Consider the following 16,158-nt stretch of genomic DNA (forward strand, 5'->3'; position numbering starts at 1 on the left):
TTGACATTCCCAAGCTACTGTGGAAGCCTGCTTCCATTCTTGTGCCATTCCACAGGGAGCCATCTCAAGCCCTTTGAGCTCCCCTCACACATACACACACCCCATTTATCTCTCTGTCGGGGCTAGATGCCTCTGTCCACCTCACCACCCTCAGCATCTTAAACTCTGCATTTGGCTCCCGGATGCCTGACCCACCACGCAGCCCCTCTTGGCACTCTTGCCAAAGCCCCTAACGGTCTCTGTTTTAACTACAACCCAACATGACATGGGACGTTGGTGATCACCCCCTCTTTTTTTCTTACTGTTTGTTTATTTTTGAGAGAGAAGGAGAGAGTGTGGGAGAGGGGCGGAGAGAGAGAGAATCCCAGGCAGACTGCACTGACAGCAGAGAGCCCGATGTGGGCTCAAACTCACAAACTATGAGATGGTGACCTGAGCCAAAGTCAGAGGCTTAATCGTCTGAACCACCCAGGCACCCCGGGGATCATTCTCTCTTGCCTGAAGCTGTCCCATTAGGCCCTTTTTGCCACCAGGTCAGCTCAGGTTTATAGTAAACTGGACAGGCATGGTAATCCAGTGAGAGCTTGACAGCTGGGCCACGGGGTCTTCTTCCTCATGGTCTCCCTCTCCCCTGGCTGGTTAGGAGCATAGGCCTCAGCCAGACCTGAAGTCTTTCTGAAGCTCTGCCATGTAAAGCTGTGTGGCCTTGGGCGGTTTACTTAACCTCTCTGAGTGTCAGGTTTTCAATCTGTAAAATGGGGACGCTAATAGCATCTACTGTATGGGGTCGTTATAAGGAGCAAATAAGAAAAGCCTTGTTAAGTGTCCTGCGTAGCCCTTGACCCACGAGGGACCAGTCAACCGTGGTTGCTGTCGGCATTGTAGTCATCACCGTCATCCAAGGAAGGCGATAGAGCGCGCCAGTTCCAGCCTCTGGAGTCCCAGCCTAGGCTAACATGCCAGCTCTACTATTAACACCACTGTATAATTTTAGAAGATTTTCCTTTTTCCAGAAAGATGCCCTGTCCCCTTTTGCAGTCACTCTTCCCTCCACGCTCCCCCAGCTCCCGGCAACCACAACTTTAGTCTCTGTCCATAGATTGGCCTGTTCTGGGTATTATGTGGAGGAGGAATCATACAGTATGTGGTCTTTTTTATTTTTTTTTATTTTTCTTAACGTTTGTTTATTTTTGAGAGACAGAGCACGAGCAGGGGAGGGACAGAGAGAGAGGGAGACACAGAATCTGAAACAGGCTTCATGCTCTGAGCTGTCAGCACAGAGCCCGACACGGGGCTCGAACCCACGAACCGTGAGACCATGACCTGAGCTGAAGTCAGTTGCTTAACCGACTGAGCCACCCAGTCGCCCCCATTATGTGGTCTTTGGTGACTGGCTTCTTTCAGTTAGCAGACTGTTTTCGAGGTTCATCCACATTGGAGCGTATGTCAGTATTTCATTCATTTTTATTGCCAGATAATATTCCATGGCAAGGTAGGCCGCATTTGATTTATCCACATATCAACCGGTGGATATCTGGGTGGCTTCCACTTTTTGGCTATTACAGACAACGCTGCTTGAACGTTCCTGTACAAGTTTTGATGCAGACGTGTTTCATAAACTCTTGGATATACACCTAGGAGAGCAGTGGTTCCTCTTGATGCTTTGTCTTAACATGTTCTAAACCAAATGTGTCATTTTCTCCTAAGCCAGCATCACCTCCGGTTTGCTGAGAATCCCTCGAAGGCACCCTTTTCCTCAAGCAAAACTTCCAAGCCTGGGGGAATTTCTCCCTCCTCTGTGCCTGGGGCCCCTGCCTCTTCAGCTTCCGTTCTGTATTCTCTTCTCTCTTTTGCCCCCACTACTGCTCGGACTCAGATCCTCGTCTTCTTGCAACTGGACTGTTGGCACAGGCTCCCAGCGTGGATCTCAACCTGCCTTTCCCACTCCTTTCCATTCTGGGCTTGCAGTGAGTGAGTCTCCCTGGAGCCACCCGCCCCCCCTCAGCTGCCTGCCATGACTCCCCATTGCCTAGCCGAGGGTCCCCTGATCTCTCGCCCTTAGGCTTTCCGGGCACACTGTCTCATCCCGAGTCTCCTTTCCAGACGTACCTCCTATCTCTGTCCCCAGGCACCGCACCTCCAGCCGCATCATACTCCCCTGGTGCTGCCCTAACTGCTACATTTTCTCTCTTTGGATGCCCTTCTCTGTCTTTATCCGTTTGACTCCTCTCTACCTTTCACAGTTAAATTCAAACGCTGCCTCTGACATTAGGCCTTTTCAATTTAATTTGACTGATATTTTTCAAGTGTCCACAAATGTTTGTTGAGTGAATAAATGATAGAACCTCTCAAACTGGACATCTGATTCCCTGCTTGACCTCCCTGGGACGTTCACTGGTGCTATCTCTGTGTCACTTTCTTGTCCATATCTGGGTCTTCCAGCCTTAGCACAGATAGCTCTTTCTTTTTTTTTTTAAGTTTGTCTATTGATTTTGAGAGAGAGAGAGAGAGCACGAGTTGGGGAGGGGCAGAGAGAGAGGGGAGAGAATCCCAAGCAGACTCTGTACTGTGCAGTGGAGCCTGACGTGGGGCTCGATCCCATGAGCCACAGAATACGACCTGAGCCAAAACCAAGAGTCAGACGCTTAACCGCCTGAGCCACCCAGGCACCCCGGCTCTTTCATATAAAAGGTACTCAGGAAATGTTTCTTAAACCAAGGCCCTTGGCAAAAGGAGGCTTTCCAACCTGCATCGTGCGAATAATTTTTGCATCTATCCTTGTTAAATGTCATTCATTCAAAAAATGACTTTTTTGGAGGCCTGCTATGCTAGGTAGGGTGTCAAGCAGCAGGGAATTGCAAGCGAAATAAGCCACAGCTGCTGCCCTCAGGAAGCACGCAGTCTAGTGGAGATACACACAGGGGGGAGCCGCCCTGCCGCTGAGGGGATCAGCCAGACCTTCAAAAATGATATTGGAGCAGTACGTTGCTGGATGTGCAAGGGTCTGCCCCGCGGGAGAAAGCACGGAGGCACCCGTAGCCCACGCTGTAAGGCTTTGAGGACAGGGGCCGGGTGAAGCCCGACAGAGGATGGCTTCTCAGGGCTCAGCCCGTGAGAATGGCATCTGGAGTGGCAGTTGGGGGGCGGCTGGCATTTAGGGCTCTGCAGCCCCTCGTCCTCTGTCCTAGGTGAGGATTCAGCCTTCTGCCTATGACCACAACGTGCCCCCCCTGGAGGCCTTGGTCGGGGTACCAGAGTCACACAGCAAGGGGCCCATCAAACATGAGTGGACTGTGCAGATCCTGCCCAGAGGAGGGCAACACACCCAGGTCTGTGGCGGGGAGCTCCTAAAGGGGGACAGATGTGTAGGGTGTGAGGGTGGACGAATCCCATTGGGCTCAGTGAGTTCTGAATCCGCCAAAGAGCCAGTGGGACTGAACTGTGGGAGATGCCACACCCCAGGAGGCTGGGGGAGGGCGGGGGCGGGGGTGGGGGGTGGGGGGAGGAGGGAGCCAGGTTCTTAAGGGGCCGGCGTCCTCTCTCTGCTCTGGACTAACTGAAGACCATTCCTAGGATCCTTCTGTGACCTGCCACCGTGAGGATCCAGAGACGCTGCCCACTGTGGCTGAGGTACAGGGGCACGGGCTCAGAGGTTGGGGCCGGGGCCGGCAGAGTGTAGGTGGGAAGATGGGCCTCTCTGACCGCTGCTCTCTCTATTCCTGGCAGCCTTGTTTGCCCGAAGCCAAGTTCCGCTGCCCACTTACGTTCAAGCAGGAGATCCTCGTCCAAGTGATCGGGACAATGGAGCTGGTGGAGGAGATCAAGGTAGCACCCGCTGGCCGCAGACGCCATGGTCCAGGGGGTGTGGGGGGACCTCGACGGCTCGAGGGTGGGCTTCCTCACCACCTGGTCTTCCTGCCTTTTTCTTTACTACCTTGATGAAAAGCCCTGATATTTACATAGTGGCGGATGAAAGAGAACCATGATTTGTTTGAAACTCGCCCGGCTGTGTTCACGGGCCTGCGGATGGTTCTTCTGGGTTCTCCGTAGGAAAACTTTCCTTCCAGCCGCGCGGAGCGGTCCGTGAGGACGCTATGGTAGAGAGCACGGTGGCCGTGGCGCACCCCACTGGGTCCCGTGCTCCTCAGCTTCTCCACGCTGAGTCGAGGTGGGGTGCGGACGTCGGTGGGTCCCGGCCCTTGTTCTCCCTGGCCTGACCCCTCCCCCACCCTCCCACAGGCCTCCTCCATGCTCAGCCTCTGTAGCTCTCTCTCCATCTCCTTCAACAGCAGCAAGCACTTCCACCTGTATGACGACAGTGCCTCCCTGGCCCAGGTATGTCTCTGCCTCCTCAGAAGCCCCGGCAGCAGAGGTCAGCAGGGGCATCTGAGGAGCCCCAGGGTCGAGCTAGAAGAGCTAGAGCCAGAAGGGGGACAGCCACGTGGGAGGTCCGGGCTCGGCACAGGGAAGAGCTTCCCGGCCATCAGAGCCGTCAGCCTTGGCGAGGGCCTTGGTGGATGCCCAGGGCTCCCCACCACCACTGGTGGCCAAGCAGCCCCCGAGGTCACCTGTCTGAGATGTGTCGGGCAGAGGTCAACTTGCGGGCAGCTCAGCCAGGGTACCCACCCCATACCCACTCTGCGCATGATGGGAAAGCGCTCCGAGCAGCGTGGGTCGTGAGCGCGGGGCCCAGGCCACCCAGTTGAGCCGGTGGGCGAGACAGGTTGAAGAGCAGGAAGCTCAGAGCAGCAGAAGGGACGCTGCGCCTAACAAGGTGAGCGTAAGCGGGATTCTGGAGGCTTTGCACGCTGAGCTAAGATTCTGGCATTTTACCCTGGGACGAAGGGAAGCCATTTAAGGACTGAAGGTGGGTCATGTGCAAGTTCGCCAGCTCACTCCGGTGGCCGCACGGGGGTGCACGCTGGAGGGAAGTGTCTGGGCCAGAGCCTGGTAGTGTCAGGAAGCAACCCTGACCAGAAGTTGCTAAGGCCTAGCCCTTCACAAGAATATTAAAGGTGGAAAAGCCTCTTCCTACGGTCCCCTTTCCCCCCCTCCTCCAGGTCATCATGAAGGTGGACATCGTGTATGAGAAGGACATGCTCTACATCTACGTGCTGAGCAGCACTGGGGGACTATTGTTGTTCCTGGTGATTCTCGGGGTACTCTACAAGGTGGGAGCTTCTGGGAGTAATGGGCATGGCTGAGACAGCCAGGCTAGGGAAAGGGCAGAAAATACCAAGATCAGGGAGCGTTAAAGCTAAAAGCGTCCTCAGCCTACTCCCTCCTTCTGTAGTTAGGACTCCTGAGTCCCAAAGAGCAAGTGAGACTTTCCCTCAGCCTCCACCAAGCACTGGCAGAGCCAGGACTGGGTACCTAGGGAAGGAGGGTTTTCCCACGTATCACGGGCCAAGCAGTGGGACACAGGGGCACGTACCACAGACATTGCCTTCGGGGAGCTCACAGTCTAACGGGGGAGGCAGACAGGAACACACCTGCTAAGGGCCCCACTCAGGGGCCTGGGTGCTGGAGCCTCACTTAGGCTGGGGGAGTCCGGGAAGCCCTCCCAGGAGAGGAGGCATTTGAGTTGGGATTTGAAGAAGGAGCAGGCAGGTGAATAGTGCCGGAGGGCAGCTGTTCCACATGAAAACCTCAACTACTCCAGAAAACAACACAGAAAATCAATTTCTCCCTGTTGCACCCCGCAGAGGGCTGTCATTAGCAACCATTTTGTTTCTATTCTTCCAGGGTCTAATTTTGTTGTTTAAACATACGTATATGTATGAGCATGAAAGAGAAAAAGAGAGAAGTCAGTGTCTATGTGTATGTGTAGAAAACACAAATGGAATAATACCATATATACTGCTTGGGAGCTTATATTTCCCACTGGATATTATATCCTGATGTCTCTGTGTGTGTTGCACAATCAGATCTGCCTCTTGCTTTTTCACTTGGCTGGTTTGCTGCTGTCTGGATGCCCCACCTTTTTTTTTTTTAATTTTTTAATGTTTATTATTATTATTTTTTTAATTTTTTAAACGTTTATTTATTTTTGAGAGTGAGAGAGACAGAGCATGAGCGGGGGAGGGGCAGAGAGAGAGAGAGAGAGACACACACACACACAGAATCCGAAGCAGGCTCCAGACTCCGAGCTGTCAGCACGGAGCCCGACGCGGGGCTCGAACTCACAAGCTGTGAGATCATGACCTGAGCCGAAGTCAGCCACTTAACCGACTGAGCCACCTGGGTGCCCCAAATGTCTGACTCTTGATTTTGGCTCAGGTCATGATCTCATGGTTCATATGATGGAGCCCCACGTCGGGCTTTGCACTGATGGCACAGAGCCTGCTTGGGATTCTCTCTCTCTCCCCTCTCTCTGCTCCTCCCCCACCCCACTCATGCTTTCTCTCTCTCTCTGTCTCAAAATAAACAAACATTAAAAAAAAATTAATTCCTGGAGCTGGAATGGCTGAGCCAAAGAACATATATGTTTTGACCTTTCAACAGAGAGCAGGCTCTCGCTAATAGTATCACTGGATATGGTCAAATCGCCCACCTAAAATATTGCTCCATGACATTTTGATGAGCCTAAAGAACGCACTATTAAACGTACAGCTTTTTAACATATTGCCAGGAGCTGGGTGTGGCAGAGACCCTCGTCCTGTCCCTGGGGCAGATACCACGCGTCCGTGGCATGTGTGACTCATTAACATTAAGGGTGCTTTCATGTTTTGCCGAGGCTGACTCGTCCAGAGTGTTCCATGGACCGTGGCTCACTCAATTTTTGTCTTCCTACAGCTCGGCTTCTTCAAACGGAACCTGAAGGAGAAGATGGAGGCTACCGTAGAAGCTTCGAATGGAATCCCTAGAGAAGACTCTGGACAACCAGAGCCCAAGGAAGAGGGTGGGGATCCGGGCTGCCTGGAGCCCCTCCAGGAGGAGGAGACCCAGGATGGAAATGACAAAGACTGAGGTCCAGGCCCGATGCAGAGGGCCCAGGACTGGACTCGGGAGGCCTGGTACCACTCTGCCTCTACCTGTGTTTCACTGCGTGTCTTCGGGCAAATCACTGCCCCCACCTAGGCCCCAGTTTCGCTGTCTTGCACGTGGAGCTCACTCCTGCCGGCCTGCTTTGCAGGTTCATGGTGAGGGATGGGCCAGGAAGGCTACGGAGGCGAGGCCTTGTAATTCTCGGCTGGTCCTGGCTTCCCCCAGCCCTTCTTAGTATCCTCCCCTGGAAGAGACTGTCTGATCTAAATTTGGAAAAACTGTCATCTCAGGACCTAGTGACCCTCCCGGCCCTCACACCCACCTGCCCTTGGACGTCCCCAGAGGCCTCAGACTCCCAGAACCTCGTCCTTCACTCTCCCCTGCCTGGAGTCCAGTCAGCTTTCCAGTCTGCCGCCAGAGAGCAAATCTGATCTGTGTCACTACATGGCCGCTGCAAACCCCCTGCTCTTTGGCTACAGACCAAGTTCCTTAATACGCCTTCCACGATCTGCGAAATAGCCTTAACATGCCCGTGCAGAATTGGGCCCCTGTTGCCTTCCTGGCCTCCTCCAGAGACTCCCCGCCTCCCTTTCTAAGCTCCGATTACACCAGCCTTTCTCGCTAGCCAGGCTCCTTCCTGTCTCACCGCCTTCACCCAGACTGCTCCCTCTGCCTGGAACATTCCTCCGCAGCCTTTTTCCTGGCTGACTCTCTCAGCCTTCAGATCTCAGCTCGCGTACAACTGCCTCAGGGCCGCCGCCAGCCCCTACCCAGGTGGGTTCCCGTGTTACATTTGCCCCTCACAGTACAGATCACACTGTTATTTAATATTTGTCTCTCAAATTAAACATCGAACTCCGAGAGGGTAGGGACCATACCTGTCATGTTCACCTTGGGATCCCTTGGTGACATCACAGAGCCAGACCCAGTAGGCGCTTGCACAATTTCACTGAACCTAGCGCCTGTGAAAAGATCGAGAAAGCGTTTCGGATGGGCCCCTGGCGTCTCCACCCTTCAAGATCTTCCCCAGGCTCCTGCCTCCTTGCTCCCAGCCCCCACCAGGACTCCATCCCACCCCGCTGCGGCCCCCACTGGGAGGCTGTGAGCTCAAGGGAGCAGGCCACGGCTGTCCACCTGGCTCACGGTGCCTGCATATGTGTACCCAATAAATGTGAAAATCTGTCCAATTGTGCGATGTTTTCATGCCGGTGCACATTCTGGCCCTGACAATTCATTTAGGTGTGAGAATAGGCCCTCCCTGGTTTGTTTTTTTTTAAGCAACAATTGGTAGAGCCTGACCCCGAGGCCCACAGCATTTGGAGGGATGGGGGCTCATCACTGCTGCCCTCTTGTGGTCAGTAGGATGGGGGCGCGGGGGTGGGGTGGGGCGGAATACGGAGTAATTCTGAAGCCAGCTCTGGGTCCAACAATGGGAGCTGAGAAGCAACATTTGGCCTTCCAAGCAGTGACCTTTGATGGCTCCCTTCTGCCTGCAGGAGAGTAAGCGAACATTCTTGAGCCCACAAAGCCCAGAGCAGTCTTTCAAAGCCTGCCTGCCTCTTCAGCTTCATCAGCACCCTTCTGGTCCAGCCCCATGGTTCCTCATAGGGAAGACCTGAGAAAGGAAGAAGTGAGGCCCGTGTCCCAGGGAAAGCAAAACTGCTAAAAAGACATGAGATTATCTCTAGGTCTCGAGAAGCCTACCGGCTTCTACTGATTCTTGAGAGCTTTGTGTCAGGCTCTGTTCTGTGCCCTGAGGGCCTGGTGATGAAAACCAGGGAGAAGTCCCTGCCCTCAGGAAGTGTCACCCCACTGGGAAAACAGTTATAAGGTAGAAATGTGGGGCGCCTGGGTGGCTCAGTCGGTTGGGCGTCCGACCTCAGGTCATGATCTCACGGTTTGTGGGTTCAAGCCCCACGTCGGACTCTCAGCTGACAGCTCGGAGCCTGGGGCCTGCTTCAGATTCTGTGTCTCCCTCTCTCTCTCTGCCCCTCCCCCACTTGCGCTCTGTCTCTCTGTGTCTATCAAAAATAAATAAACGTAAAAAATTAAAATAAAGTAGAAACGTGATTCCAGGTGGTGAGGGTGTTGTGAAGAAAAGCAGGATAGCAGGTTAGAGAGTGATGGAGAGGATCCTCTCACCTCAGTGATACTCTGTGACACACAAACAACAGGTAAATATTTTCACTAAGGTTGGAAACAAGAAAATCTGGGAGGTTCATTTCAGGAACAGACCTGCCCTCGTCATGCCCAGGAATCTATATCCCAACTTGCTTAACAGCTCCTGTCCTCAAATACCTATGTGTCCTTCCCTGCCTCTGTGCCTTTGCACATGCTGTTCCCCTTGCCCAGTCCCACCTCTTCTCTATTTAAAATCCTACTGAGCCTGACTGGCTCAGTCGGTACAGCATGCAACTCTTGATTTTGGTGTTGTGAGTTCGAGCCCCATGTTGGGTGTAGAGATTACTTAAAAGTAAAATTTTTTAGGGGCGCCTGGGTGGCTCAGTCAGTTGAGCGTCCGACTTCAGCTCGCGTCGTGATCTCACGGTCCGTGGGTTCGAGCCCCGCTTTGGGCTCTGTGCTGTCAGTTCGGAGCCTGGAGCCCGCTTCGGACTCTGTGTCTCCCTCTCTCTCTTCCCCTCCCCCCAGAGGACTCGTGCTCTGTCCCTATCAAAAAATGAATAAGTGTTTAAAAAATTAAAAATAAAATAAAATGTTTTTAAAAAGTAAAAAATAAAACAAAATCTTCCTACTTCGAAGCACTTCACAGCTTTTTTCATCCCCTCAGCTCCTGGACAAAATGACCCATTTAATCTCCACTTTGCATACCTCATTGGAACACATAACGCTGATTGTGTGGGCTCCTCTCTCAAGACTAGGAGGTTCTAAAAGGCAGGATTCAGTCTTCACTCACATGTGTGACCAACACTGACCCCTCACCAAGGCTGGCACAAGTAAGCGTTTGATTCAGTGGTCCTCACGTGTTTTGGTCTCAGAACCCTTTTATACTTTTTTTTTTTTTAATGTTTTATTTGTTTTTGAGACAGAGAGAGACAGAGCATGAACAGGGGAGGGGCAGAGAGAGAGGGGGAGACACAGAATCCGAAGCAGGCTCCAGGCTCTGAGCTGTCAGCACAGAGCCAGACGTGGGGCTCGAACTCATGGACCGCGAAATCGTGACCTGAGCCGAAGTCAGATGCTCAACCGACTGAGCCACCCAGGCGCCCCCCTTTCATACTCTTAAAAATTAAAGATCCCCAAAGAGCTTTTGTTTATATGGGTTATATCTATCAGTGTTTATCCGATTAGAAGTTAAAATGGAGAGGGGCGTCTGGGTGGCTTAGTCGGTTAAGCGTCGGACCTCAGGTCATGATCTCACGGTCTGTGAGTTCAAGCCCCGTGTCGGGCTCTGTGCTGACAGCTCAGAGCCTGGAGCCTGCTTCGGACTCTGTGTCTCCCTCTCTCTCTGCCCCTCCCCCACTCATGCTCTGTCTCTCTCTCTCTCTCTCTCTCAAAAATAAATGTTAAAAAAATTTTTTTAAAGAAATTAAAAGGGAGAAAAATGTAAAAATATAAGGACACCCCAGCCCACGTTCCCCGCAAGCTGTCAGAATGATGACACATGTTATCACGTGTCATGACGCCTCTAGAAAACACTGTACTCATGGCACAAAGTGAGAAAGTAGCATCTTGGTCTCCTTGGGAAAAGAGTCAAAACCTAGTCAGACCTAGGTTGGAGTCCAGGCGCTGCTGCTTTGTAACTAAGCCGCGCAGGGCAAGTACCTAACCTGTCTGGGACTCATTTCTTCATCTGTAAAATGGGAATCATAGCTGCATAGACCTCAGAGCTGTTGTGAACGCGAAATAATACTGGCAAGCTGTTGCTAGCACCTAAGTGCTTGATAAAGATGGTAGATACGAATGGTTTCGTTGCGGGGCGCCTGGCTGGCTCCGTTGGTGGGGCACGCGGCTCTTGATCTTGGAGTTGTGAGTTCAAGCTCCATACTGGACGTAGAGATTACTTTTTAAAAAAAATTTTTTTTAACGTTTATTTATTTTTGAGGCAGAGAGAGAGCATGAACGGGAGAGGGGCAGAGAGAGAGGGAGACACAGAATCCGAAACAGGCTCCAGGCTCTGAGCCGTCAGCCCAGAGCCCGACGCGGGGCTTGAACTCACGAACTGCGAGATCATGACCTGAGCGGAAGTCGGACGCTTAACCGACTGAGCCACCCAGGCGCCCCGAGATTACTTTTTAAAACATGGTTTAGGGGCGCCTGGCTGGCTCAGTCGGTTAAGCATCCGACTCTTGGTTTCAGCTCCAGGTCACGATCTCACCATTCAGTTCATTGGATCAAGCCCCGCTTTGGGCTCTGCCCTGACAGTGCTGAGCCTGCTTGGGATTCTCTCTCTCTCCCGCTCTCTATGCTCCTCCCCTGCTCATGCATGCTCGCTCTCTCTCTCAAAATAAATAAACATTAAAATATAGTTTAGTTGTACAGGATGATGTGGTGAAAGCGGCTCACTGGACTGCAGGCCAAATGACCTAGTATTGGAGTCCTAGTTCTCCACCGTGACCTTGGGAACGATGCGTGCCCTTTCTGGGCTTGGCCTGCCCCACCTGGGATCTGAAGGTACCTCAGGAGCTCTCACGGGGAAGAGAGGGGTAGGGGCGGAGCAGCTGAGTCTCCCCCTGTCATTTGATCTGCTTTAATATATTAAAGTTCTGGAAATAGCATATAGGCTACTTTATCAATGAACCGTGCCCGGGGCCTCCCAGCTTTCAGTGGCCCACAAACACGTTTGGGAGTTGAAAAAGAAAATCAACTCCAAAATATGAAAATTAAATTGTATAACTGGAATAAATGTTAAAACAAATGTCTATAAATGTATTATGTCAGGTGGTCAAATGCAGTTCTATTTAACACATATAGGTACATATATGAAGTCTATCAAATGGGGGAGGTGGAATATTTCATTTAATATTTGAAGTTCTGTGTGGTAGGATGTCTGTACAAGAATGTGCATAAAGTTTACAAAGGTCTTTAAAAGACCAAGAGATGTTACTTGAAAAATAATGTCCCACTTCCAAAACTAAAACTTAAAAAAAAACGCTAAATACAACCAAACTGCATTGAACCGCATAATCTCTAAGTCTCCTTCTAAACCTTGGAGAACATGAGACGCTGAACTGAAATGTGCTTAGAGAAGTTATTTGCTTCTGACAAGTTATAAGGCCCTATAGACGGGCGTGGGGCTGGGGGTGAGGTGAGGATTCTGAGACCCGAGAGCCCTCATGGAGCGAGGATTCCTCACCTGCCTACGTGGCCGAGCCACCGGGGACCGATGGAGCCAGGCAGACGTGGTCTGAAAGTCTCACTGCCTCTGATCCATGCAGTGACTTTGAGCAGCTCTGCAAACTCATTTTCCTCATGCGTGAAAAAAGAATGAAAGAGCCTGTCCTACTCAACTAAGGTAAAGGCAGGCTACGCCCCAGGAGCTCCCAGGCTCACCCACAGCACCAGCTCCTCATCCTTTCCTAAGAGCCAAGTGTTAGGAGGGCTGAGGCTTAGGAAAGAAAAGTAGGCTAAAGGTGGGGTGGGAGCAAGGTGATCCCAGTAGGTCTAGGGGTTCCCCAAAACAGGCAGAGTTGTAGCAAATCAGGCACAGCTTGGGGAGTGGGTCTTTTTTTTTTTTTTCAGTTTATTTATTTTGAGAGAGAGAGGGCAGGGGAGTGGCAGAGTGAGAAAGAGGGAGAGAATCGCAAGCAGGCTCCACACTGCCAGCTCAGAGCCCGACACTCTATCTCACAAACGCGAGATCACGAACTGAGCCAAATCACGAGTCCGATACTTAGCTGACTGAGCCGGCCAGGTGCCCCAGGTGGGTGGGTTTTAAAGGCTAGACTTGTCCAATCCTCACGCTTGGTCCCACACGTGCCCCCTACAGGTGGGGTCGGAACTGCACACACTCCCTGCAGTTCTGGTGATTCAGGGTCCGCCCAAAGTGATGGTTAGAGGTTCCCGCTGGGGAGAGGAGAGAGCGATGGAGATGGAACCCAGGCTCTAGGCCTGGATACAAGAACAGGGTCTGTTCTCTGGTCCAAGGACAGACCAGACCCTCTGTTTGGTAAGAGGGATATCCCACAAAGTTGAAGGCTTTCTCGCACCTCCCACACTGAGCCCCCTCCGTGTGCAGGATTCAAAGCATGAGACATGAACCTGGGAAGATATGGGAAGGTCATGTCTCTGGGGCATCGGATTATAAGATTCTCATGACACGTGGAACATAAAAGCACTCCCCAAACAAGGCCCTATGGCTTTCACTGTATAGTTGCCACCGAGTGTCTCCCACTGCCCAGGGCACTGTCCATACACACATTTTCAGGACAAGTCTTTTACCACATAAAGGTTTTTATTGAACTCAAATTCAGGGGCTCCAAAGCCTGAGGAAGACAAGGGAGGCTGGGGTTTGCACCGAGGCCCAGGCCCCACCCCAGGGTCCCACTCCCCACCCCACTTACCCTCACCCCTTCCTGACTCAACGAGGGTCTCAGTAGCTACCAATCTAAGCTACCCCGCTCTAAGTAACCCTCCCCCCTCCCCCCTCCCTGCCTAGCACTTCGCCAAGCCAGGCACCCACCAAGGGGCATGCTGCTGCCGAGGCCAGATCTCTGCTGACCTCTTTTCTGGATCTCTCCCAGAGCCTCCCACCGCCTGCTTGGCCTCTCTCCAACCCCTCTCCATAGCCCGTTTCCCATAAGTCTCCAGGGCTCGTGACTTCCTCCACCCTGGCCCTCCACTCCTCCAACCTCCTCCAGCTTTTCCACTATTCCTTCTAAAGGTTTCTCTAGCTTCCTGTCCCCTTCTCTTCAGCCCACTGCCTCCCCACCCCCGGAGGAGTCCCAGGTCAGCGGCGGCCAGCTGCGTGGGTCCGCTGGTGGCGGATGAGATCGGAGCTCTGCGAGAAGGCCTTTCCACAGTCATCGCACTTGTAGGGCCGCTCCCCGCTGTGGACCCGGTGATGCTGCAGCAGCGTGGAAGAGCGGCAGAAGCCCTTGCCGCACACGGCGCACCTGTAGGGCCGCTCGCCCGTGTGGGAGCGCTGGTGCTGAATCAGCGTGGAGGAGCGGTTGAAGGTCTTGCCGCAGTCGGGGCAGCTGTAGGTGCGGCCTGGAAGGTGGGTGCGGGCATGGATGGCCAGCACAGAGCTCTGGCCGAAGCGCTTGCCGCACTCAGGGCACTTGAAGGGCTTCTCACGAGCGTGGCTGCGGGCGTGGGGGATAAGTGCCGAGCGCTGCGAGAAGCTCTTGCCACAGATGCCACAGCTGAAGGGCCTTTGCCCGGTGTGCACCCTCTGGTGACTGCGCAGGGAAGAGTTCTGGCTGTAGCACTTGCCGCACTCGGGGCAGCTGTAGGGCCGCTCGTGGCTGTGGGTGCGCTGGTGCCGCAGGAGGTAGGAGCTGTCACCGAAGGCCTTGCCACAGTGCGGGCACTTGTAGGGCTTCTGACCAGAGTGGGTGCGCTGGTGGCGAAGCAGGTAAGAGCTGTCAGCGAAGGCCTTGCCGCAACGGGGACACTTGTAGGGCCGCTCGCCCGTGTGGGTGCGCTGGTGTTTGATGAGGTCAGAGCTCTGGGAGAAGGCCTTGCTACAGACCTCACATTTATAGGGCTTCTCACCCGTATGGATGCGCTGGTGCTGGATCAGGGTGGAGCCCCGCCCAAAGCTCTTCCCACAGATACCACAGATGTTAGGCCGAGGGCCCTGCCCACCCCTGGCCCGGCCACCCCGCCGGCCTGGCCCCCGAAGGGTCCCGGTTAGGCCCAGGGGATTCTGGAGCATCTCAAACTGGGGTGTAGCCAGTAGGGCCCCTGTGGGCATCTCAAAAGGTGGCCCTAGGGGCAGGGCCCCTGTGGGCTGCTCCCCAAACCCCTGGGTGAAGGAGTCCAAGGGATGGACTCCCAAGGGGATGCTCAAGGGATTCTTTTCCTCCGGATTCAGAAGCATCTCTGCACCTTCCTGAAATTTGGAACTTTGAGCTTCAAATTCAGGGCTTTGGGTTTTGAACTCAGGATTCTGGGGCTCATATCCTGGGCTCTGGGGTGCATATCCAGGACTCTGGGGTTCATATCCAGGGCTCTTGGGTTCATACCCAGGGCTCCGGGGTTCATATCCAGGGCTCTTGGGTTCATACCCAGGGCTTTGGGGCTCATACCTAGGGCTTTGGGGCTCAAACTCAGGGCTCTGAGAATCTGATTCAGGGCTTCTGGGTGCAAATTCAGGGCTTGGGGGCACACACCCAGGGCTTCGGGACTCAAAACCTGGGCTTTCAGGCTCAAACCTGGGGCTTTGGGGCTCAAACTCGGGGCTCTGTGGCTCAAACCCAGGGCTCTGGGGCTCAAGCCCAAAGGGTATCTCTTCGACCTCATAGTCCCCAGTGCCTTCTTGTTGAGACATTTCTTCTTCCTCATTCTCACTCACGTTGCCTGCAGGATCAGAGAATTACAGAAAACCCATATTGCGTGGGGCCTGGAAGGTCATTTGGTCCCAACACTAGTTGTCACAAACCTCTCCCTCCTCCTCCAGCAGGGTCGCTGGCCCTTGAGCAAGTGCTGAAATTCCCACCTCCCCCTTAGCCGACCCAGGACATCCAGTCCCCGCCCCCGCCTCCTCCAAGTCCCAAGTGTCCAAGCCCACGGCTCTCTACCCCTCCCACGGCCCACAGCCCCCTCTCCCGCTCCCAGGCACGCTCCCCGGAGAGGCGTTCCCTCCCTCACCTTTGAGGGACCCTTCAGGGCTCCCCAGTTCATCAGGACTTTGCACATCCCCGGGCTCGAGGCCCCACGGCGACGCCTCCCGTTCCATCCCCGCCGGCTCCCAGTGCTGCGGCGGCGGCGATGGCGGACGATCCTGCGACCAGGCCTGAGTGCCCTGAGACCCGGGCCCTCGCCGCCCGCCTGTTCAGCGCCGCCCAGGGGACCCGGCTGCCCAGCCCCGGCCCCTGAGGCCGGACGTCTTGACCCTGGGCCTCTCCGGCCGGCCGGGCCCCTCCCCTACCCGCGGCCCCGCCCCCACCCACAAGGTCTCGCCTTGCCCTGGGGCCCTCAAAGGCCCCCGTGCGTCGTGGCCTCGGAGATGAGGGTCTTCACGACTCGCCCTGCCGCCCCCGAACG

General features: G+C 54.0%; 2 protein-coding genes across 6 annotated transcripts in view; one reads left to right on the forward strand and one right to left on the reverse strand.

Annotated features, from left to right (window-relative positions):
* ITGAL (integrin subunit alpha L) overlaps window positions 1-8,174 on the forward strand; it is a 42,401-nt gene extending 34,227 nt beyond the window's left edge. For all 5 annotated transcript variants that reach the window (XM_027051517.2, XM_027051518.2, XM_015076850.3 and 2 more), the window contains 6 exons: window positions 3,189-3,329; window positions 3,574-3,630; window positions 3,727-3,825; window positions 4,240-4,335; window positions 5,061-5,171; window positions 6,796-8,174. In XM_027051517.2, the coding sequence (XP_026907318.2) occupies window positions 3,189-3,329; window positions 3,574-3,630; window positions 3,727-3,825; window positions 4,240-4,335; window positions 5,061-5,171; window positions 6,796-6,969 (678 nt within the window). In that variant the 3' untranslated portion in view covers window positions 6,970-8,174. The remainder of the gene's footprint in view (window positions 1-3,188; window positions 3,330-3,573; window positions 3,631-3,726; window positions 3,826-4,239; window positions 4,336-5,060; window positions 5,172-6,795) is intronic.
* Window positions 8,175-13,586: 5,412 nt separating this feature from the next.
* On the reverse strand, window positions 13,587-16,158 carry ZNF768 (zinc finger protein 768). The gene is made up of 2 exons (XM_027051515.2): window positions 15,763-16,158; window positions 13,587-15,471 (listed from the first exon to the last, which is right to left on the reverse strand). The coding sequence occupies exons 1-2, from the start codon at window positions 15,848-15,850 to the stop codon at window positions 13,895-13,897; spliced, it is 1,665 nt and encodes a 554-aa protein (XP_026907316.1). The 5' UTR covers window positions 15,851-16,158; the 3' UTR covers window positions 13,587-13,894.

Source organism: Acinonyx jubatus, chromosome E3, assembly GCF_027475565.1.
Source record: "Acinonyx jubatus isolate Ajub_Pintada_27869175 chromosome E3, VMU_Ajub_asm_v1.0, whole genome shotgun sequence".
Lineage (NCBI taxonomy): Eukaryota > Metazoa > Chordata > Mammalia > Carnivora > Felidae > Acinonyx > Acinonyx jubatus.